General features: G+C 31.5%; 7 protein-coding genes across 9 annotated transcripts; 4 read left to right on the top strand and 3 right to left on the bottom strand.

Moving 5' to 3' along the window:
- Nucleotides 1–399: 399 nt before the first annotated feature.
- Hspbap1 (HSPB1 associated protein 1) lies at nucleotides 400–2261 on the bottom strand. The gene is made up of 4 exons (XM_072890811.1): nucleotides 1894–2261; nucleotides 1384–1700; nucleotides 925–1267; nucleotides 400–809 (listed from the first exon to the last, which is right to left on the bottom strand). Exons 1-4 carry the CDS (start codon nucleotides 2095–2097, stop codon nucleotides 444–446), a joined length of 1230 nt encoding a protein of 409 aa, XP_072746912.1. The 5' UTR covers nucleotides 2098–2261; the 3' UTR covers nucleotides 400–443.
- Nucleotides 2262–2392: 131 nt separating this feature from the next.
- Mrpl9 (mitochondrial ribosomal protein L9) lies at nucleotides 2393–3736 on the top strand. Its single transcript, XM_072890812.1, has 2 exons — nucleotides 2393–2759; nucleotides 2946–3736. The coding sequence occupies exons 1-2, from the start codon at nucleotides 2664–2666 to the stop codon at nucleotides 3651–3653; spliced, it is 804 nt and encodes a 267-aa protein (XP_072746913.1). The 5' UTR covers nucleotides 2393–2663; the 3' UTR covers nucleotides 3654–3736.
- A 162-nt stretch (nucleotides 3737–3898) lies between these two features.
- On the top strand, nucleotides 3899–7621 carry LOC140665086 (uncharacterized). Its single transcript, XM_072890804.1, has 7 exons — nucleotides 3899–4125; nucleotides 4507–4636; nucleotides 4758–5259; nucleotides 5376–5582; nucleotides 5705–5955; nucleotides 6043–6310; nucleotides 6425–7621. The coding sequence occupies exons 1-6, from the start codon at nucleotides 4070–4072 to the stop codon at nucleotides 6244–6246; spliced, it is 1350 nt and encodes a 449-aa protein (XP_072746905.1). The 5' UTR covers nucleotides 3899–4069; the 3' UTR covers nucleotides 6247–6310; nucleotides 6425–7621.
- A 527-nt stretch (nucleotides 7622–8148) lies between these two features.
- On the bottom strand, nucleotides 8149–12477 carry L(3)l1231 (zf-C3Hc3H domain-containing lethal (3) L1231). Its single transcript, XM_072890999.1, has 3 exons — nucleotides 11357–12477; nucleotides 9310–10703; nucleotides 8149–9189 (listed from the first exon to the last, which is right to left on the bottom strand). Exons 2-3 carry the CDS (start codon nucleotides 10670–10672, stop codon nucleotides 9023–9025), a joined length of 1530 nt encoding a protein of 509 aa, XP_072747100.1. The 5' UTR covers nucleotides 10673–10703; nucleotides 11357–12477; the 3' UTR covers nucleotides 8149–9022.
- Nucleotides 12478–13406: 929 nt separating this feature from the next.
- Nucleotides 13407–17956, bottom strand: Stt3b (catalytic subunit 3B of the oligosaccharyltransferase complex). 3 transcript variants are annotated; one of them, XM_072890997.1, is made up of 8 exons: nucleotides 17722–17956; nucleotides 17358–17612; nucleotides 16284–16982; nucleotides 15838–16148; nucleotides 15189–15723; nucleotides 14633–15094; nucleotides 14443–14533; nucleotides 13407–14301 (listed from the first exon to the last, which is right to left on the bottom strand). In XM_072890997.1, the coding sequence occupies exons 1-8, from the start codon at nucleotides 17736–17738 to the stop codon at nucleotides 14281–14283; spliced, it is 2391 nt and encodes a 796-aa protein (XP_072747098.1). In that variant the 5' UTR covers nucleotides 17739–17956; the 3' UTR covers nucleotides 13407–14280. The 3 variants fall into 3 exon arrangements, with proteins under 3 accessions (XP_072747098.1, XP_072747096.1, XP_072747097.1); XM_072890995.1 differs by having other exon boundaries at nucleotides 13407–14272; nucleotides 17722–17955; XM_072890996.1 differs by having other exon boundaries at nucleotides 14180–14307.
- Nucleotides 17957–18617: 661 nt separating this feature from the next.
- On the top strand, nucleotides 18618–20013 carry LOC140665208 (armadillo repeat-containing protein 7-like). Its single transcript, XM_072891004.1, has 3 exons — nucleotides 18618–19074; nucleotides 19180–19347; nucleotides 19459–20013. The coding sequence occupies exons 1-3, from the start codon at nucleotides 18966–18968 to the stop codon at nucleotides 19734–19736; spliced, it is 555 nt and encodes a 184-aa protein (XP_072747105.1). The 5' UTR covers nucleotides 18618–18965; the 3' UTR covers nucleotides 19737–20013.
- A 729-nt stretch (nucleotides 20014–20742) lies between these two features.
- LOC140665209 (follicle cell protein 3C-1-like) lies at nucleotides 20743–21686 on the top strand. Its single transcript, XM_072891005.1, has 4 exons — nucleotides 20743–20870; nucleotides 20996–21262; nucleotides 21386–21457; nucleotides 21561–21686. Exons 2-4 carry the CDS (start codon nucleotides 21002–21004, stop codon nucleotides 21663–21665), a joined length of 438 nt encoding a protein of 145 aa, XP_072747106.1. The 5' UTR covers nucleotides 20743–20870; nucleotides 20996–21001; the 3' UTR covers nucleotides 21666–21686.
- Nucleotides 21687–22052: the final 366 nt, after the last annotated feature.

The raw sequence follows: 22052 nt of genomic DNA, 5'->3' as shown, positions 1-22052 counted from the left end.
CCAGCTTTCGGTGCCACGATAAAACGATCAATTGGTTCATGTCCGTGCTAAATCTATAATTGTAGATTTGAGAAATACACGGAAATATTATTTATAGATTTATTAAATATATATTTTATTACATTATTATTTTAACTGTACTTTTTCATTTTACATGTAAGAAATTTATTAAATCTTTTATATTAGTGTATTTAATTACAGAACATTGATATAATTAATGTTTTCATTTTTCATTGTATATACAATTTAAGCTTAAATATAGTATATATATACATACAACTTTTTGGTAATAAAAAGACAAGATTTGAGGTAATATCTAATTTAAAACTATTTAATTAACAAATTGGAATAAAACTTGCAAATTTTTGTTAAAAATATTTAAAACTGTTTATTCCTACATATGTACAAATCTATGTTATTAAAATTTGATAATATAGATTATATCAATAATATTTTTCTAATAATACTTGTGCTGCTTTACTGATAACATCTGGATGACATAAAGCATTAATAAGAGATTCTAAAAATGAGTCATGTTGAGGATTGGATATATGATTTTCGGATGCGGTGTCTTCAGCTGGCGAATATTTTTGTTCATCTTTTTTCAGTCTTTCTTCAATGAATTCTTTAAATTCATGTTCTTCTGCATCATGTAATACCTCAATATAATTAGGATATTGTTCAGCTAAATCTTCTGCAGTCCATATAGTAGATTTAAATCTTTTTAAAGGTGCTTCTAGAAATAATTCTGTTTTCTCTTTTTTTTCTTGTTCCTCTTCTTTTATGCATTCAGTGACAACATATTCAATCTATTAATAGAAAGAGATAGTAACATAAATTAGTTTAAATAAATCCTATTTTTATTTAATCAATGTTCATTTTTTTTAAAGATGCAATTACTTGTTTTATATAATATGTAAATACCTTATTTTTAAACTGGTTATAGTTTCTCATTCTGGTTACTATTAATTTAACTAGAGCTTCCCTGACTCGTGCTCTATTGTCCGTTTTTAATTTTCCCCATATATTAACACTCACATTAGTATTATCTAAAGATTCCACATAATGCCACCAGCCATTAGGCACAAATAAAACATCTCCAGGTTCAAGGATGATTAATTTTGGTTTATCTGGGATTTTGAGTAAAAGATCTCTCTCCTCCATACTCAAACAATAAATATTAAATTTACTATATACAGTTGATTCCTCATAAGGAAGCCTAACTGGTATCAAAGAATCACTTGGTGGATAAAGCAACCATAGTTTCCTAGAAATACAAGCTTAGTATAAAAAAAGAGAAAAAACTAAAACAAACAATTGAACAACACAATACATTTAGAAACAAATTATAATTAATTTAACACACTATATTAACAAACAAACCTGCCATGTATTTGTGCCACCAAGTTATAACCATAGGTATCCCAATGACAATCAGTATGAGCGCCTTTGCTTCCGATCCAAATAGTAGAGTGCAACCCATTTGTCCCAAATTCTTTATCAATTCCAAACTTGAGCCAATTAAAAGACTCAATAATTTCTGGCTTGTCATTAAACTCCTTCATATGCTTGTAATCACAATAAAGCCATTTATCATATCCTTCTTTCGTCATATCACCTGTTGCTATAGAAAACTCTTGCAATGTTAATTTACAATATTTTGTAGGAGAATTTATGCGCTGACAATGCTGAAGAGCACTCTGTAATAAAAATAGATCGAATAAAGCTATTAATCAAATTTTCTATTAAACTCTTTAATAAAAAAATTATTAAAAGAACAAATACAAATAAAGATATGCATATATAGACTAATACATTATATATGTGTATATATATATATATATATATATATATATATATATATATATATATATATACATATATAAAACTTACTTTATATTTATTATAATCGCCAACTCGGAACGATAATTGTTTGTCTCCAAATTTTTCAACGAGATCTGAAAAACTCCATTTAAGCAATTTCCAATCATATAAACCATCAGAATTTCGCAGCATATTCCGAAACAACACAGGTTTTTGAAGTTTTGGTAAAGAACATTTTAGAATTTCCACCGACGGTAGTGAATGACTATCCATATTTAATTAACAATATGATATCAATATATCACGTTTAATCACTTTTCTTACAGACTTTTAAATTTTTTGCGTGACACTTTTTAAAATTTAATTCAGTCAAATACACGAACTACTCTTTCAGATTATTTCATTGTTTACATTCTGGTTTATCTTTAAAGGTGAATTCAGAAATTTTACTTATAGAATAAAGTAGTTTTTACTTGACCAATCAGGACAAAGAAATTTTTGCTTTTGATTGGTCAATTAAATATTTCATCCCACAGATAGATTTCCGAACGCATCTTTAAAACTAATCTCGATGTTAGGTTAGGTTACCTTATCTACAGCATGTTTGTTGCACTGAAGATGTAATTGTCGTACAAACAAACGTGATCACATATAAAATATACTTTTATTTACTATTTAAACGATAAATTAGATTTTAAACAACATAGTCAAAGTGTAAAGTATTTTTTTTCTTGTCATTGTTAAGTTAACCTATCTAATTAATTATTTCATCCATTGCGATACACTGTTGAAAGAACTCTTATTATTTGGAATATTTTAAAAAGTAGAAAGTAATAAATATGTTAAAATTTCCGAAATTATTCGTGAATTACGTAAAAACATTGGCAACGCCAAGTTTGACGAGCAAAGTAGATTATTTGTCACAACAAACACGGGTAATTCTCTTTAATATTATAAATATAATGTCATTTGTACCGATATTCTGTATACATATTTTATGAATTCTGAGATAATAAGATGACAGATAATAGACTGATTTAATAGATTCTTGCATGTACAGCTTATAATAAATTAATATATTAAATTTGTATTTTTATATTATTTGTATGATATTCTTACAGAATACTTTCATTCTCAAAAGAAGATTTTCACCTCCTCTTTATAAGAAAAAAACTAAACTGCATAAGTTGAGAGTCAGACATTTTATTTATGATCTTGTTGAAGATACAAATGTAAAGAGAAAGGAACCACTTGATTTAATTCTAACACAATATGTCGCAGGACTTGGTAATGCAGGCACTAGAATATCAATGCATCCAAACAAAGCATACCCGATACTTTTATTGCCAAAATTAGCAGATTATGCTACCCCTGAGAATATTGAAAAATATACGAAATTAGTGGATCAACAGGACAAAACACCATTTAGTTCTGCCACTGTGGAGAGAACAATTAAATATCTATCAAGTAAGCGGATAACAATTCAAATGTCGAAGGATGTACCATGGACATTGGAAAAATGGCATATAAAAGCAAATTTCCGTAAATGCGGTATCTTTGTTCCTGAAGATGCTATAACAATGCCTCAAAAACCAATATCTGGACCAAACTTAGATATAGAAGGAAAGGAATTTTATGTAACTCTTACGATTAATAACCGCGAACAGGTGAAGGTAAGATGTATTGTGCATCATTGGACAAATGATATGGCTGCACGAACGTTTGACGAATTTTTGAAACTACCAGCTGAACCAATATTTCCCGAAGACAAACCAATTTTAGACTCTCTTTCCTCCATCAACAAAGAAAAAAAGGATGAAACAGAATAATGTTTGCTAAATATTATAATACAAGTTGTAATATAATATAATATAAATAAATAATGCTCTACGCGAAGAATATTGATATTGTTTTACGTATTTATGATAACATTATTATATAATTTGATGAAAACTGTCTAAATCTATAACATATATAAAAAAATCTATTATTTTGATTTTTGAGTACTATAACTGTTTAAAGTATGTATACGTATATGTATGTAACTATATATATATATATATATATATATATATATATATATATATATATGTACGTCGAATCAATAATTCGACTCTGTTATATCTTCACTAGATTAGAAGAACATGTCAATTCCTAGAAACTGATAACCTGAAAATCTATTATAAAATTGTAAAAGAAATTATATAAAAGAAAGTTGTAGAGTATTTTCATATTATATCTAAATATGGGTGAAAGATACTTTGGATGGGATGAGATTTCGGAGGGATTAATTTTATTGGGGTAATGGTTATACTCTTAACATACTTTAAATAACTAGTACATGAGAATTTACTCTGTTATGTACTTAAGACATTAATTTTTTCCCATTAGATATCTTTTGCTTTAATTTTTAAGCTATAACATTTATTTGTAATATAATTTAATATTGCACAAATATTACAAGAAAAACAAACCAGTGTAACTTATATATCTTTTTACTTATATTTTTCAATGAATTTTTATTTACATATATTTTTTCACGTACTGTATTCATAAATGTTGAAATTTTATTACTACTTTGAAAATACTATAGATATAAAATAATCGATAAAATAATATAAAACAAAGATTTACGAATTTTTTATCCGTGCAAATTCTAATTACATATATTATACTGATTAGAGTGGCAAAGGCAGAAGATGAAACTAAGAGGCGAAAGAAGCAAGTTATTGCCGATCATGTGTCGGAAATTTATTGTCCACATGCGTATTTAATTCTGAGTTATCGGGAAATGTTGAACGATAGAGAAAAGGTGAAAATCGCGCAATATATATATATATATATATATACACAACAGATTGAAATGTGTGTTATAAATATTTTTCGAAAATCAAAAGAATTTTTGTACCCATTAATGTCATATTCATTTATAGATTAAATTTCGAAAACATTACCTGAGGAAAGTAATGCCGAACGAACCGGATGTTATTATTTTGCAAGATATCAAAGATCTCGTCCTTTTTTTGCTCATAACACCCGTCAGTCCCCAATTCATACACTTCTTCCATTTGCCGATCGTTGACCGATTTTTAAGGGCGTTGATCATCTATTTCCAACATTATGTAGAGATATGGGAAGACTTGATGCAGGAGCGGGCTGCTACTATGAAAAAGGCGCCAAATCCATTGGCACGTGGACACAGATCCCGATATGCCGAGGAGATGCGAGTCCTTCGCTGTGTCTTGGGTAGGGAATATGCAGATTTAATATTGGGTTGCCAGAGCGGGCCGCAGTATCATCATATGATGGCCGGGATGAAACGGACGATCACACAATCACAGGGCGAGAAAGATTTAAGGATCTTCGAAGCTTTGATAAGCACGGCTCATCGAGTCGTATGGATAGCGTTGCAACGCAAACATTATAATTTAATCGGTAAGATATCTGATGAATTATTTATATTACACGCACGTATAGAATCTCAGATATCTTATATAATGTCTTTAGAATTACTTTGAAAAGTAATTTATTGCGATATATATTGTTCGCAGAACTAGAATTGCATAGACTACTTCGAACCGAGGCGTACAATACAGCACAAAGACAAAGCGACAGTCGGCTTATTCAAGACATGCTGGAAGATGACATTCGTATATTGCATGGTCCTAAAATGACATTAAAAAGTCGATTACTCCGAAATTCTCCTTTACCTCACGAATTGATGTATACGGATTGCGATTTTCGTCTCTTATCATTAGGTGTTGTGCTCTATTGTATTTAGTGTCTATTATTAAGCTGTAATATATTTTTACATCATAAAAAAATGAATAGCTATATTTCAGTATCAAAAATAATTATATCTTTATGTTTCTAATTAAAGGAGTAATTGATATTGACATACGCGATCCGAAAATTGCTTATTTAAAAAATGCTCTTCTTATTGAGGATGAAATGCTACCTCAATTGGGCATTAAAGTAGGTATACTGGGTCATAATCGTTCAAATTATGATATAATGTTGATGCCGAGCGAAGAGGAGGAGCCAGCAGCAATAGAACCAGCAATAGAAATTGATACGCTTGAGAAGAAAATATTGGAAACGCGAAAAAGTGTTCCTATGGATAAGCTTGCTGTAAGTGCCTTGTCATTCTAGTATATACAAAAATATGAAAATCTTATTTTAAAGATTTATAGAAAATTGTAAATCTTTCTTTCAAAGGAACAAATTCAAAAAATTCAAAGAATCTCTTTCCGCCTGGAGGCTAAATCAATCGAGGAATTTCCAATGAAAGAATTTATGATATCAATCGAGAGATATGACAAAATTCGTCAAGCAGCCCGAAAAAAATGGATTCTTCGTGAAATAAAACGGCGCGAACATAAAATATTAGATACTTATTCTATAACAACCACTATAGATTGAGTGTCGGAACAAAATAATATTACGCGTAAAATGTACGGAGAATTTCGAAGAAAAAATAGAAACGGTACTTATTATATTGATTGCATATAAAATATAAACTTGAATATCGATTCTAAAATAAAAATAATTATACATTTAAATATACATTTTTTTTGATACATTATCTCTTTCGTTACAGGAATGCTAAATGCTGAAAATAAAAATCTGGCTATTTCGAGTTACAATAAATCGATATTCTATCGTTAGGATATGAACGATAAGGATGGATATAAACTGAATACTTTAACACAATATAAAAAATATGCTTAATATAATTAATGATACCTAATCAAGAGTAATGCTGCTATTTTACAAGAAGATACACATATACATCTTAAGCAATGCACTTACGTTACGATTAAATTCGACATTGTCCTGTCCATAAATAATTATTGTATTTCTACTTACTACTGTTATACGTAGTAATAATGTACTATATACGACATTAATTTACTTCCCCTAGGTCGACTTGTAAATTATTTTGTTTCCATTTGCATTTACATGTGATAAACTTATTTTTTGCGCCTTTATATATAATTTATATATTCAGCTAAAAAGTCATCATTTGAAGACGCTTTGCTCCTATATGACCCGTTTCTTTTGAATAAGTGACACACATTATCATAACAAAAAAGAAAGAAAAGATATTATTTCACTATTTGGCACAGCGATTTTGATCATAAATACTAGATTTCAAAAATTCAATCTGTTTGTTATTGCACACATTTTTTCATATGACAAATGCTTTTCAAATTTTTTTTTTTATTTTAATGGTAGCTAATTACGTAATACACGACACTCAGAGTATTTCGTCTTTTTTCATGCTTTACGATATGTATTAAAATTATGATAATCCATGTTATCTGTATGCACATTTTGTCCATTTTACATTACTACTATTACGTACAGTGTTATAACAGTTTACTGCTAAGCACGTGCAATACTTTAGAAGTCAAATGGCAGTAAGTGATTAGCCATCCAACGTGACGTTTCACCAATCTAGTTTTACTTTCAGAATCTGTGCCTCTACATATATATCTCGTAAAAAATGTCTCCTCAAATAATTATTTTGAAAAGTATTTCTGTGAAATATATGTGTGATCACAATATTTCTTTTACTCAGTTAGTACCTTACAGCTTATCATCTTTTCATTAAGGCTGCAAAGCATGTGTCATACAATTAACAATGTTAAAAAATGAAATTTTTTTCGGCACTTTTCGCTAGTTTGTATCTCACTTAAATATAGTACAGCTACTCATTCGCTGAACATTTGTCTACATGAATATAATACAGAACGTGAACAAAGAGAGAGAGAGAGAGTGACAATATTGATTATGCACACATTATATATAGAACATGATTCAACAATCATATTTAATAAATGTGATTATTTAGCTATGTTACTGCAGTAATCAAATGATAAAAAAACGTAATTATTTCTATGTATGTATATATATATATATATATATATATATATATATATATATATATACATATATATATATATATATATATTATATATATTTATGTAGACATATGTGTTTTTCTTACAAATTCAGTCATGTCTTTGTATAAATATTCTATGCACGAAGTATTATGAGAAAATTTTATATTGTAAAAAAATGTATTTAAATATATATTTTATTTAAATCAAATTCGGATAGTACTCTCTCAATAGATGATACTGCATAAGATATTCCAAATTGAGGATCATCCATTTTTCCACATTGGCTGCAAATCTCCATCATTAAAAAAAATAATGCAAATCCCAATTTTTATTCAGTAAATTAATGCACAACTCTATTATGGGACTATTCGCTGTAATAATGAAATTATATATATATATATATATACATACAATGTTATACATATAAACACCAAATATTTCTTCTTCATTTATTACATCATTTGTGTGTCCAATTTTAATTGATAGCTAAATTCTGTGGTAAACCACAGATATGCGGTTTGTAAACCAAAATATTTTTTTCACAATTGTAGCATAGTATAATTGATATAACAGATAAAATCATCACAAATCAGTCATAAAAATATCTTTGTACCTATTATTTGAGTAATTAGCTAAATATTACATATAGTTCAATAAATATGGGAGCTATTAGTAAGATAATTTAGATAATTCCTGCTCTTTGTTTAAGTAAAAATAAACTGTATATATAAAAATGAAAATTATATATTTTTTTTTATTTAGCTCATGTATGTTGGAATCTAATCTGAACCATTTATGACATTATTTCGTCTATTTTCTTCCCTTTTTCTTATATATTCTCATAAATGATTGCATGTATTATAATTACAACTACAACAATTTTTCTAAGCAAATTTTTAAAGTGCAAGTTAAAGTATCTGCAAATAAGCTACAAATATATTGCATGTATTATGATAATGATGCAAAATGTCCGCGATTATTTGTCAAAAAGGATGGAATTCTTGGTTTTTACATTACTACTCGTTCGACATAAATCTACCCGTGGTATTGTACCCAATATGCTGTTTATACTAAATTCATAAGTTTGCTATTGTTTTTTTTTCTCCATTTTTTTGTTACTTTCTGTATGTCAATCCCTGCCATTATCTCGGACTTGCGTGGCTATGTAATAACAGTCTATAACGCAATCTTACGTTTAGCAGCACAGACATAAACAGTACTTCTTTTCTACGTTACAAGGAACACACGCGAACTCATTTCCAAAAATTATTACATTAAAATTAGTGGGGCTACGAAGCAATATCCGACATAAGCTGAGCGAGCAAAGCCGGCTCTAAAAGTCCATGCGTTTGTCCTATTCTCTCCAAATTTCGTACATCTTTATCAACCTCTTCTAAAGCCCGTTGTAACTCTTCCTCTTCTTCTCTAGATGGTTCATAATCTCCATTCCTACCCTCTACAAATTAAAACATCTTGCGATAATCTCTGCTATTTTATGAAATAAATGTAATAAATCCTCCAATCTCTAGAAATTTACAAAAGTATAGAGGATATAGATATGTAATCATATAATTACCGATAAATAAATCGTTAAAAGCATCTGGGGGCAGATTGTTGAGCACAGTACCAAAGTCATGCTCAGCAGAATCCAAAGAAGCGAATACTTCGTTATCTCCAAGCTCGACTTTGAGGCCTCCACTCAGTCCCCCAAGAGAGCCTAATCCCAATCCTAGATTTAAGTTAGACGAATTTGAACTTCCTTGTGGAACGTTCAAGTTATTTAATGTCTTGGTATGATTTTCACTACAATTTATTTGGCTCATGTAATGACTCTCCTCATGCATCAATGCGGCTCCCTTAGTCTCTGGTTTATTCGAGGGCGGCCGTTTGCGTTTCTTCGGCTTAGATTTAGGTTTAGGCTTTGCTGGGATGGTAGGGGAAGCTGGCTTTTTACGAGCTTTCTTTGGTTTGGACTCTTGGATTTTACGATGATAATTGTCTCTCTTCCTTGCGTGTTCTGGGCAAAGAGGTAATTCGTGCGCGACATCAAACACAGGAACACAACACTGTGTGTTGTCACTAAACTTGGCAGTGCAATGCTCAAATAGAAGCTGATCTCCATTTAACATAATATGGCGAGAACAATGCCGGGTACAAGGTAAAGATATCTGTTGGCATCCTTCTGCTCCACATGGTCCACCAACTAACAGCGGTCCATCAAGCACCTTATTCTTACTTGGAGGATCGCTTAAAGTTCTTGCGGTAGAAGCAGGATCTATGGAAGCGGCCTCCAATAAACATCGAACCCTCTGCCGTAGCACAGTTTTAGTGTCAGTTCCATTGATACGTAATTGAAGTAATTGTCGTTGTAATTGCGAACGTAGTTGAGATAACCGGGCTGCACGATTTAGCGGTGTAAGAGATTCGCCAGAGAACCAATGACGTTGATAGATTGTCATCTCATCTCCGCTCGAATCGCTATCGAATACCTCATCTCCAGCTCTAGGATAGTATAACAGAGTATGGTCCCGATTTTGCTTTCTAGATTTTAATCTTTGCAAATTTTCAATATGTCGCTGTTTATGTTGAACTAAATTAGAAAATTTCTGATGCAAATTCTCCCCGATGCCATCTTCAATATTTGTTTCAGTCCTAGCATTGCCTCCAACGGTCTTGTGGCCTGTGTTTGGCACAGGCGCTATCCTTATTCTTTGCTTTACACATTTCCCTTTCGACTTATTGTTTTTACAACTTTGCATTACTTCAGAATTTGTAGGAACCACTGTGGTGGCATTTCTTCCCGCGGTAAATGGTTCTGGTTCACTGAAAATGTACGGATCAACATCTTGATGAGCCTCAGTTTTCAGCAAAGCCTTCAAGCGGTCCGAAAACTTCAATTTATTGTCCATGTTTAAGTTTTCGGAAACAGGGACCTTCATTGATTGCTGCTACTGTCCAGATCTGTTCCACCTGCATTCTCAAACTCTCCAAATCAACTTTCTTCCTATCTAGATAAAACTTAGTTCACGCTATGTGCCAAGATCCAAGTATAATGGAAATTATATTATCGATTAAAAATATAATACTGAATATATGTATGTGAAAAATAAAAAAATATGTTATATTGTATCACAGATATTTGCCGTTATGTTTATCGAGTAAAAAATACAAACTTATTTGCATGAATAATAAGTTACCGCAAAAAGTTACCGTAATAAGATTCAATAAATTAAAAAATAATTACACGATACTCCAGTCATTAGCTTGAGTATATCGATGTGTTACATGTATCTAATATATTCTTTTCCTCTATATAACTATATTTATACGTATAATTAAACAAGTCATGGAATTTGATTAATTGAACTAAACAGAAGATCTGTAGAACAATCGTGTCAATTTGCGACAACGAATAATAACTTAATGTATACTTACATAGTTTAAGATAATACTTTAATTATATGTATACATATTAACATTATTTTAGAACTATACGTTACTATAAACTCAGGTCTGCATCAATCTGTGTATCGCGTATCTGCGACTGTGAATGCAAATTCCCTGGTTCGAGCAGTAAGCGTGAACTTAGTCCATTGCTAGATCAGGATAAAAATGATCCTTGCCTCGCATAGTAGTAGTGGTCTACATCCAACATGCCCTAAGCATGCTTGAGCAACTGCATCGCGCATCGGGCAGACGTCGAGACGGTGAATACTGCCAGATCTCCGCCTTTCAGTGATCTCAAACGCGTGACCGGAGCCATATCATCGGGCAAGATCTCTCCGCTGTTGACATAAGCACACACACGCGACGTCGCTTTGATCAACGGTGCGTTGATTTTTTTTGGTTAGGTCAGCTCGTTGCAACAGAACACTGTGCGCAGAATACAAGTAAATGACAGGGTCCTTCAGCGACGTGGACAGAAGTATTCCTCGTACGAGTCTCCCAGCATATTCGCGCTCGGCGACGGATTAAATCGCTCGCGATCGCTATCGCGAGACTGCACCTCCGTATCAGTTCCGTGTTTCCGTGATGGACTGAGGTTGGAACGACAATGGCAAATCGTTCCCAACAAAGATGTCTCGCCGATCAGGCGAGGGGCGATCTTTCTTTTTTTTCTCTCTCTCTCTCTCTCTCTCTCTCTCTCTCTCTTTCTCTCTCTCGAGAAAAACTCGCCTCCCTCGGACAATAAAGCACGAAATAATTTCACGTACAAATTTCAACATTCATCGATAATAACATTAGAAAGACATGTCAGACGTGCGGGGGAAGCAAAATGGCGGCCACGGTGCACACGAGTACAGTTCCCGGAAGCTGAAAAGTCCCTGACAGTCCCTGAAATCGCTATGGATTCGGCGATTCTACTGTTTCCTACTTTTCGCGCGGAAAGTCGATTAATCTTATGATGATGCTACGAGTTACGAGCTACGAGTTACGAGCTACGAGCGCGGAATGTTTGACAAACAAAGACCCGCTCTACGCGTGACAGCAGCGAAAAAAAGGACCGCGTTTTCCGTACTTTATAGATTAACATAACCTATATATACACACAGACATACACGCGCGATTTTTTTCTCAATGATTTTATATGCACGCGTGCGATAAAATATGAGCGCCTGAAAAGGCTAGGAAAGAGATATACATACATACACAAAGAGATTATTCGTGTATCGATAACAATCGCTCGAATTCGTTATCTTACAATTACTAAATAAACGTAACTCTCGAACTTTCCATTCTTTTCAATATTGTTTGCGCAAAATAGCGTAACAATACATAACAATAATGAATTTATAATAAAACTAAATGCGCGCGCGTGTTATCCAACTATGTTGGTATTATTTTTTATATCTCGCGAGGAAATATCAAAAACATCTAAAAAAAAAATCTAAAATTTATTACTATCTCGTATCTACTAATTTTATATAAATAATTAAATTAATATTTAAATATACCGCTAATTAAAATATTTAAATCGCTATAATGTTCGTGTGTTGCATCACATATTCATATTGCGCAAAGAATCGATTCTTTTTTTTTAATTTTTTTCACAATTTGCATTTAAAAAATAGCGATTTGAAACGATTGGATTATTTTAGCAATTATAATTCACCGATCAGATATATAATAGTCATTTCAGATTTTTCTTGAGCACTCTATTAAATCATTATATTAAATTAAGAAATAAAAAATATAATTATATAAAAATATAAATTGTGCTGAATTTTTATACAGCTTGTATAAGATTACAGATTATTGTAAAACTAACAAATTTATAACAGAAATAAAAAATTAATAAGACTGTAATAATTCAAGAGATAAATTTGACGAATAAAATTGAATATATTGATTATATATGTATTTATCAATTTTGATGTTTAAAAAACTATAACCTATTATTATATAGAAAAGCCCAAAATGTATATTATTTCATTTGCTGATATTAGAAATTTTATATATTATTGATTATAATTTTTGGCTTTTATACACACACATTATTATTTATCAAAATTTACAAGTTACATAATATGTAAAGAAAAAGAAAATCAAGTTGTAATGTATCGAGTAACATATTAGAATATTGTTTCGTATTGGATTTGGATCATAAATTTATAAAAATTATATATGCAATATGTTACTTATTTTGTTTTTAAAACAAAAATTAAATAGGCGTTTTAAATGCATATTTGTAAATAACAACACTGTGTTATCACAAATGTTTATCTTTCAACAAGGTGCTATACAACAAACTGTGTACACATGACACATTCAATCGTTCTGTTCTGGTTGAAAATTGGCAAGTCTGCTTATTTGACAAATTTCGCCTGATATAATACCATGTGCATAAACACACTATGTAACATAAATATGTGTACACTAACTATAAGATGTCTTACAAGTCTCAATTTACACGATATTTTGATACAATTGTTTAATTGGTAACAGATGAATGAATTTGATGAAAGTTTTTTACATTAACTATTAAATGCAATTAACTTATCAAAAAAATTAATTTATCTCTAGAATGCAAAAAAAAAAAAATATTACTACAAATGATCTGCTGTAATGTTTTCATATAAATATACGACTTAATTATAGAAAATATATCTGCATGTAATTTTAAAGATATTTATACTAGCAATAACAAATGATAACGACTTATCCTTGTAAAAAATCAATCGGATAACAATACAACACAATGTGATATAAGCCAACACAGCTTGAAAAACAAGGCTTAAAAAAATAATATTCATAAAATTATTAATTTTTCAAATTATTCTGAATGTTAGAAACTATATTTTTGAAGTATTCTATTCTCTTTGCAAACTGGTTGAATTCTCTTTTGACGATTAAATTCTTAGTTCGAGGTATAATTTGTGGTAGACCCAAGGGACGGTAAATCTTTTATTACAAAAGTTGTATTTGCAAACTGTTATGAAATAGTCAGCGAATCTTCGTTACGTCGTTATTCGTTGAGGTTTCTGTCCTTTAATAACAACTGGCCGGCCTTTTATGAAACCTCGCCTACGCCGTGCAGTCTGAAACATCAATGTCCGACCCCCCATAACTTCAACTACGTTTCCAAATCAACTGATATATGATGACAAAAACGGCAAAACGATACGAAAAACCACAAGATAAGATATATAAAAAAAAAAAAAAAATCTTTTTTTCCTTAGCCTAAGATATAAAAGGGGAGAATACCAACCTTTTTACTAATATACGAATTTGCGCGACGCGTAATAATCCGTTTAGAGATCGGAATTCTTGGTCTATTAAATTCTGCTGGTTTTTTCACCCTATAGACATATTTTGCAATTGATAATATTAACATAGAAATTTAAGATATACATCGATCAAACATATAAATCAAAACGATTGTAAATGTTTTTAGTCACCTGTAAATCCTGACAAGCCAATGTTCAGTAGTGTAGGCTTCTTCCAGATATGTTAACTGGAAATTTTTATTGCCTATTGCAGCGTTACGAGTACGATCATAACCGTGAGGCGATCGATAATCTATTTTAACCTCTCCAAACCGATAGTAACTCAGCTTGTACATTAGCGAGTTCAAGAGAGTGGGAGAACCTTCAGAGTCCACGCGGAATTCTCCTCTTTCGGTGAAATAATCACTCTCGCGAATATCTTGGGGATGTTCTCCTTCGGCGATTCGGACCATCCATAAGAATTTATTAATATCATCGCCGGAATATCCAATCATACCACCAAAAATGATCAACACATAGTCTACATCTAGAGATGTCATAATTTCATAAGCGGCACTTTCGTTCGAGCTCATTGCTTTACCAACCAGAGCTATGTGCGAATTATTCCACGTATTATTGTCCACGAGTGTAGTTCTACAAAAAAAATTTACACGTAACAATGTTATATTAAATTAGCGATTGATCGTGTTAATTTAAATACGTAGGATTTTATAAATGTAATGTATACCTGTTTGCCATACCAGCAATCTGATATCCATAATCCCACCAACTCATAACTCTAGCGTCATTGGGAGTATTTTGAGCTAACCAGTAGTAAGCCTCTCGAAAATCGTCGAGTATGGCTCTGCCGCCATCGTTACTATAGGAAGCCAAAACGATAGATGGACTAGAATATGCATTGCTGGTCACCCATGTGCAATGCACAGTAAACATCATCAATAACATTAACATGCCGATAATGACGCCGTTACGTAAATTTGCGCCTAATCCATCGCCGCTACCTTTCGGCCTCTCATGCTTCATTCTACGTAGTTTACCGGCTTTATCGTACAAAGCTCTACCGGGACTTCTCTCTCTTTCCTCTTCACTCTCCTCATTGCTTTCAGTACCGTTACGATCGTCCCTGTCCTCCTCTTTGAGGTATAATTCTACGAGTCTACTGATAGCCACACCGGCCAGCATACACACTACTGGAGTCAAAGTCAACATAAGTCTCACCATCACTCCAGCAAAATAAACGGCACTTATGGCGTATAGTATGACTGTGGGGAAAAAAAAAAAAAAAAAAAAAAAAAAAAAAAAAAAATTAATTATTATTTATCTTTAACTAGGTGTATATCTCTTAAAATATAATGTTTTCAAACACAATCACTTACCAAAGACACGTTCGTCATTTATATGCTTAATACAGTACCACAGACCAACCGGGAACGTTGTGACAAGAATGTGCAAGTCAAAGAAAAAGCTGAACCAAGTTGTCGGTTGATGTTCGGATACAGATGCTATTATGGGGATATGTATTTTGGCATAACCGGTATCCCAAAGCGAGTAAAACCTACCGCTCCAAGGAGCGACAACACCAGCGTACGTTAATGCGATCAGAATTAATAGGAGTATAGCCGCCGTTACAGCTACTACACCACCGAAATATTTCATCTCAGACTTGGTAAGTACAGTTCTTAAGTATCTGTAATCAAAGAAATTAACATTAATACTATATATATTACATTGTACTATATAATGTAGGAAACGTTTCTCTTAAATAAATAATTTTAAATAATGTAATAATTAACAAACTAATATAAATTGAAATAATACATACCTAAGAGCTGCTATAAAGATTAGGAGACCGAATACACCACCCGCTGCCATATGTTCGGAAGTTCTAATCGGTTGAAAACCGACGAATGGTATTTGCATACTCAGTAAAAGTCCAAGAACGTAAAACGTTGTATAACTGGTAAATAACCGATTGCTAAAGCGATTCATGACCAGCAAGGCAAATACATGCAATGGAATGAGATTAATAATGAACACATAACCTCCCCATGCTGATACCATGTAAAAATAAGACAGAGCAGTTATGCTCGCCCAAAAGATTGAACCAGTTTTGACCGACTTAACCCAGAGGTAATAAGTGATTTGCAACGCAAAGATTGCAATCCCCTCGTTGTCGTAACTGCCGGCTACGGACCTCGAGATATAGCCAGGTACAATGGCGATAAAACAAGCAGCGAATAAGCCAGCTCCAGCACTCCATATTTCTTTTGTTAATAAATATGTAGATATGGCAGTAAGGCCACTAAAAATTGGAGCTAAGAATACACATATGTCTCTTATATGCACTGGTATGTTTAAAGAGTGCAGAATGTAGTGTATCGATCCAGATGTAATCATGAGTCCAGGATAAACAGTTCCACCGACAATTCGTCCCAATGGATACCATGCTCGTTCATCGAACCAATTTAAAAAATTGTAAAATCCATGTTGCACCATATACGCTGTCGCTCTGTAGTTAAACCTAAAAAGATGTATTTAAATTTAATTGTACAAATATCTTATTGATAATCAAACATTTCTATTCTTGCTTGTTAAAATAACTTCAATAATTACATAAAGTAAAATGGAAATTTTATTCTAGCTATAAATTATTCAATTTTATTCAAGCTCATCGATCATTAAGAAATATTTATATATATATGACCTTAGATGAGAGTATAAATTCCTTGGCATGTTTCTAAATAAAAACAACATATTACAAGCAAAATTATTTCATATTTTCGTTACATAATAGAAAAACAAAGTTTATCATTTCTTAACATATGATTATGATGTATACGATAACAGATTCGTGAGACAAGCAGATACCGGTAAATAATTGGCGCAGAATACGTACCACGGATCGAACTCGTGTATGATACTCTCGAAACGTATGACAGCGAAAAGCCGCGAGGCGAAACCCGAAATCCAGGCGAGCAAGAGAACGGTGAAGGTAATGAGAGAACTGAGGCCGGCGGCGTTCGTCAACGTGGACGACTTCATTTGCTTGGTCGTCGGTCTTTTATCGGGGAACATGACCTTCGCGTTGCTAGACGACGACGACGTCGACGACGAAGACGGCGATGACTTGTTCGGCAGCATGGTTTGTCGCCTTTGCAGGTTTCCACGGACGTTAGTGATAAGAGAGAGATATATACGCGTGTGAGTATATATATATATATATATATATATCCGGCTGTTATATTAAAATATATACTCACAACGTGGCGTTCGCCATATGTGCATATAATTACTCGCGATCCTGGGCACGTTGCGAAAATCAAGCGGCGCGCAAACAAATTATCAAATCGCTACCAAATGCCTAAGCTAGGAGGCTAGGACACGTCGAACGCCGGCTACGTGTTAACCATGACTTCCATCAACTTCCACCTTCCACCTTCTACCACGACAGCCACCTACGAAATTTTGATAAGAACACGGCAGCGAGGAAAGCAAAGGAAAGATAGAGAAAGTATGTTCCACGTGTGTATGCGCCAACGTATCATGTGTGATCACTCGAGTCATTTGCCAATCATATTTAAGCTTTTAATTGCAACAAGTATGAATTGTACTTTATTGTCCGTTTGACAAGAGACCTGTTCTTTTTTTTGGGGGGGGGGAGGGGGGACTTTCCAGCAAGACACACTGATATGTTCTCTCTCACCTAGTGGACACTGTGCCGCTTGCTGAAAAACGCCTTTTCGCGCTGAATTGGCTGCAATAAAAAGAATAGACGGTCTAAGGCCGGCTCTACAATAGCTGTAGTAAGCCTTAAGTCGTAAGAAATGAACCAATCATGTTCATTATTCTTCTCTAAAGTCAATTGTAATTGGTTAATTTCTTACGGCTTAAGGCCTACTACATCTATGTTGTAGACCCGACTTAATAATCAAAGCGTTTGATTAGCCAATCGGAGTAAAAATAATCTTTACTTCCTTTGCTCGAGATTGGCCAATCAGACGATTCGAAACTTTCGTAGTGTCAAACGGAACATCCTCAATATTCCATATTTATTCAACATGTGATATATCTCTATTTACACGAAATCTAAATCGTAAAAAACGATTACATTAAATTATTGCAAAAAAAAAAACATGAAATGCATAAAGTTTAATCTCCAGTTGTATCTTTATAATAAAACATTTAAATATCATACGTAAAGCGCTATATTATAAAAGTTATTTATTGTTTAGTAATATATTATATATCAAACTTTTTTGTATTTTTTATCGTATTTTTACACATATATAAGTTGGTATAAAATTTTTATGATAATTGTATTCTTATGCACATATATTTAAATTATAATAGAGAAGCTTAACCATAGAATGTCTGAAAAGTGAATACTGTTGTGTGTAATACATAATAAATTGCATATATTATTAGAGAAGCTTAACCATAGAATGTCTGAAAAGTGAATACTGTTGTGTGTAATACATAATAAATTGCATATATTAAGACTTCAATGTTCTCGACTAAAGCACGATTAATACAACGCACAGGGAAAAATGGTGTGGGACGTTACGATTTCTTAAAGCTTTTAGCCAATGAATATAGGACAACTAAATCTAAAGGTAAAAAAAGTATTATTTATAATAATATTATGTAATACAAATACATACATAGTTCTCTTTTGAGCAATAGTAATGTTAAATCATCGTTTTATTTTAAATTATTAGAAGCAAAGGAGCAAGTACTAGCAAATTTGGCAAACTTTGCTTATGATCCTATAAATTATGGATACATGAGACAGTTACAAATAATCGATATATTTCTTGACACCCTGTCTGAGGACAATCAAAATTTGGTATGTTTTGCCATTAGTGGTATGTGCAATTTATGCTTAGGTAAGAGTATATCTTTAATGAAATAGAAAAACTTATAAAAATTGCACGCAATACTTATTATTATTATTATTATATACATTATTCATGAAATTTTTTTTTTTTTCCTTTCAGATGCAATAAATAAGATTTATATTCTACGCAATCGAGGCATTGAGTTAGTATCATCGTTACTTTTTTCTCCAGATGAAGATATTGTGCTCTCAGCAATTTCTACCTTGATGTTTTTGATCACACCTGAATCGAAGAATAAAATAACGTCAGCCGAAATAATTAAACGCATGTTGGAATTTTCATGTGATACTAATATCCGTATTAAAAATTTAGCAATTATATTTCTAAATGATTATTGCGAAGAAAGTGAAGTGCAAAAGATAAAACTAAAACAATAATTAATTTCCAACAACTAATAATTTGATAAATATATATATATAAGAAAAGAAGAAATGCCTATGGTTAAATTTAATTCTACATACATATTTAATTAATTAAAAATAATTATATGAATTATTTATTTTTTGACTACAAACACAAGAGAAACATCATGAAACTAATTCAGTTCTTTACTGGGTTTCTCAAAAATCATTCTATGAAAACCTCATCCAAAATAAGATTATATGCTAATACAATTAATAATCTGAGAGAAGGAGATCAAGTATCAGTTTTTAAAGTGATAACAAATGATGACATACTCAAATTTGCTGAATTAACAGGTGATTATAATCCAATACACATTGAATCAACAAGAAATATTGCACATGGTGCTTTCCTCAATGGCCTAGTATCAGGATTACTCGGTACAAAATTACCTGGTGCAGGTACTATAGTTATTGAACAAAACCTCACATTTCCTAAACCATGTTATGCCGGCGACTCTGTAGAAGTAATAGTAAAAATTGTATCAGTAAGAAAAATTATTAAATGTGTATATATGTGTATCGCTAATGGAGATAAAATTGTTTTAGAAGGAGAAGCGAAAGTTATGAGAAAAATATTATAAATATGTCATTATTATAATAAAAACTGTAAAAATGTAGGATTAATAAAATTCTCCATTTTGTTATATTTTTTTCTTAACATCTTATATTTATGATGTTACAATTAGTAAATGAGAGGCATGGATATTTATATAATTTAGTGATTATATTATTAATTCATCATCAATAAATTACTTTTTAAATTCTCATTATGAAACTTTGTTATTTTAGCATGGAAATCTTCATTAAACAGATTTGCTTGTTACTCAGGTGTGTGTACATTCCAATTATAATACGATTAAAGTGGAATTCTTACTATGTCTGAAATCTGAAGTTTTGCTTAGCAAGCATTTTATGTGACCTCATTTGTTACAATAATGCAACATATGTATATAATGTGACATTAATCAGATTTAATAAGTCAATTTAATTGCATTTGAACAAAAGTCTGCAAAGTGTGAAAAACACAGTGAAATTCTCTCTGCAGTGAATACAAGTAAATCAATACTTAATTATCCCGACATTTTGTGGAGAAGAACGAATTTAGAGGTATTTTCTTCTGTTATTTTATCTCTTTAAATAACATCTCAAAATGATTTATTATAATAAATTGAAGTACAGTTAATGTAAAATTATAAGATGTAAAGAATTAAGTGCAGAAATTTTTATTTTAGGTCAAAATGTATTTAGCATTAGTGATGATGGTTCTTTGCATGTCGTATTCTTACGCAGAAAAGAACAGTACTAGTACAAATATTGAGGCATCAAATTCAAGTGAAGAGCCAATTGGCTGTGTCTGTGGTGTATTTTTAAGTGGGCAATTTAAAAAAGGAAGCAAAGAGCAACCTAAAGGATATCCTGTATTCCTTCATGAACATCCCGATTTGCTATCATGTAATATTTTTGGAAACAAGCTTTGCACTAGCAAATGTCTTGAAGCTGTGAGTTTTAAATTACCATATTGTTCTTTAATATTTCCACATCACATAATTTTTTTATAATAAACTATATAAGCTCAAATCCTCGTTAATAATAATTAATTAAACCTGTGTATTTTTTTACAGATAATAAAATATTTACCAAACAGTCCGACAATGCTTTGTGCTTCTTTAGATCATGACTGTTACAAAGAAAGGGTGCGTTGCATACAAATTAAGTTTATTATGATATTATAAAATTCTTGATTTTATATAAACAGAATTATATGATTTCAATGCATTATGCATATTTTTTTTACAGGCTCATCTTTTCATCAAGAATTGCAAAGATGAATGGATAAATACAAATCTGTCTGCGGGTAGAGAATATTGTTGTAAAGATGGTTTACCATATAAATGTAATTAAAGTAAACTTAAGATAAAGCTCTTTTTAATATAAAAAACTTTTTTATAAGTTTGACAATTTATACAAGTAAATTTAATATATGCATATATTGGCTTGATACACTCTGATTTTGAATATCCCACCAGTTTTCTAAATATAGCCTTTGATCATCAGACACATTCCACAAAGACACGCAGGAATTCAGCACAGATATCTTAAACCATCTTTCTATATTTAGATCTTGAGGTGTGAGAATTTTATGTGTACAGTGTCAGTGTCAGAATTTATTAAAATATTTCGGAGGATTTTATTAAAATATCTAAATAGATGAGAGATTATGTATCACTGAATTCTATTTTGTAAATTACTGGGTCAAGTTCAAGTATAACCCTAATAATTTTAATAAGA

Source organism: Anoplolepis gracilipes, chromosome 4 (genome assembly GCF_047496725.1).
Source record: "Anoplolepis gracilipes chromosome 4, ASM4749672v1, whole genome shotgun sequence".
In the NCBI taxonomy this organism is placed as follows: Eukaryota; Metazoa; Arthropoda; class Insecta; order Hymenoptera; family Formicidae; genus Anoplolepis; species Anoplolepis gracilipes.
This window is presented reverse-complemented; position numbering and strand designations above follow the sequence as displayed.

Excerpts from the sequence above, each read along its gene's own strand:
- LOC140665209 (XM_072891005.1), top strand. The coding sequence starts at position 21,002 with ATGTATTTAGCATTAGTGATGATGGTTCTTTGCATGTCGTATTCTTAC. Across the intron at positions 21,263-21,385 it reads CTAGCAAATGTCTTGAAGCT|ATAATAAAATATTTACCAAA; the intron begins GTGAGTTTTAAA and ends ATTTTTTTACAG. Across the intron at positions 21,458-21,560 it reads ATGACTGTTACAAAGAAAGG|GCTCATCTTTTCATCAAGAA; the intron begins GTGCGTTGCATA and ends TTTTTTTTACAG.
- Mrpl9 (XM_072890812.1), top strand. The coding sequence starts at position 2,664 with ATGTTAAAATTTCCGAAATTATTCGTGAATTACGTAAAAACATTGGCA. Across the intron at positions 2,760-2,945 it reads ATTTGTCACAACAAACACGG|AATACTTTCATTCTCAAAAG; the intron begins GTAATTCTCTTT and ends ATATTCTTACAG.
- Hspbap1 (XM_072890811.1), bottom strand. The coding sequence starts at position 2,097 with ATGGATAGTCATTCACTACCGTCGGTGGAAATTCTAAAATGTTCTTTA. Across the intron at positions 1,268-1,383 it reads GTGGCACAAATACATGGCAG|GAAACTATGGTTGCTTTATC; the intron begins GTTTGTTTGTTA and ends TTGTATTTCTAG. Across the intron at positions 810-924 it reads ATAACCAGTTTAAAAATAAG|ATTGAATATGTTGTCACTGA; the intron begins GTATTTACATAT and ends TTCTATTAATAG.
- LOC140665086 (XM_072890804.1), top strand. The coding sequence starts at position 4,070 with ATGGGTGAAAGATACTTTGGATGGGATGAGATTTCGGAGGGATTAATT. Across the intron at positions 4,637-4,757 it reads TGTTGAACGATAGAGAAAAG|ATTAAATTTCGAAAACATTA; the intron begins GTGAAAATCGCG and ends ATTCATTTATAG. Across the intron at positions 5,260-5,375 it reads CAAACATTATAATTTAATCG|AACTAGAATTGCATAGACTA; the intron begins GTAAGATATCTG and ends TATTGTTCGCAG.
- Stt3b (XM_072890995.1), bottom strand. Across the intron at positions 15,095-15,188 it reads ATTGCTGGTATGGCAAACAG|AACTACACTCGTGGACAATA; the intron begins GTATACATTACA and ends TTTTTTTTGTAG. Across the intron at positions 14,273-14,442 it reads ATTCGTATATTAGTAAAAAG|ACTGCACGGCGTAGGCGAGG; the intron begins GTTGGTATTCTC and ends TTGATGTTTCAG.
- LOC140665208 (XM_072891004.1), top strand. The coding sequence starts at position 18,966 with ATGTTCTCGACTAAAGCACGATTAATACAACGCACAGGGAAAAATGGT. Across the intron at positions 19,075-19,179 it reads TAGGACAACTAAATCTAAAG|AAGCAAAGGAGCAAGTACTA; the intron begins GTAAAAAAAGTA and ends TTAAATTATTAG. Across the intron at positions 19,348-19,458 it reads TATGTGCAATTTATGCTTAG|ATGCAATAAATAAGATTTAT; the intron begins GTAAGAGTATAT and ends TTTTCCTTTCAG.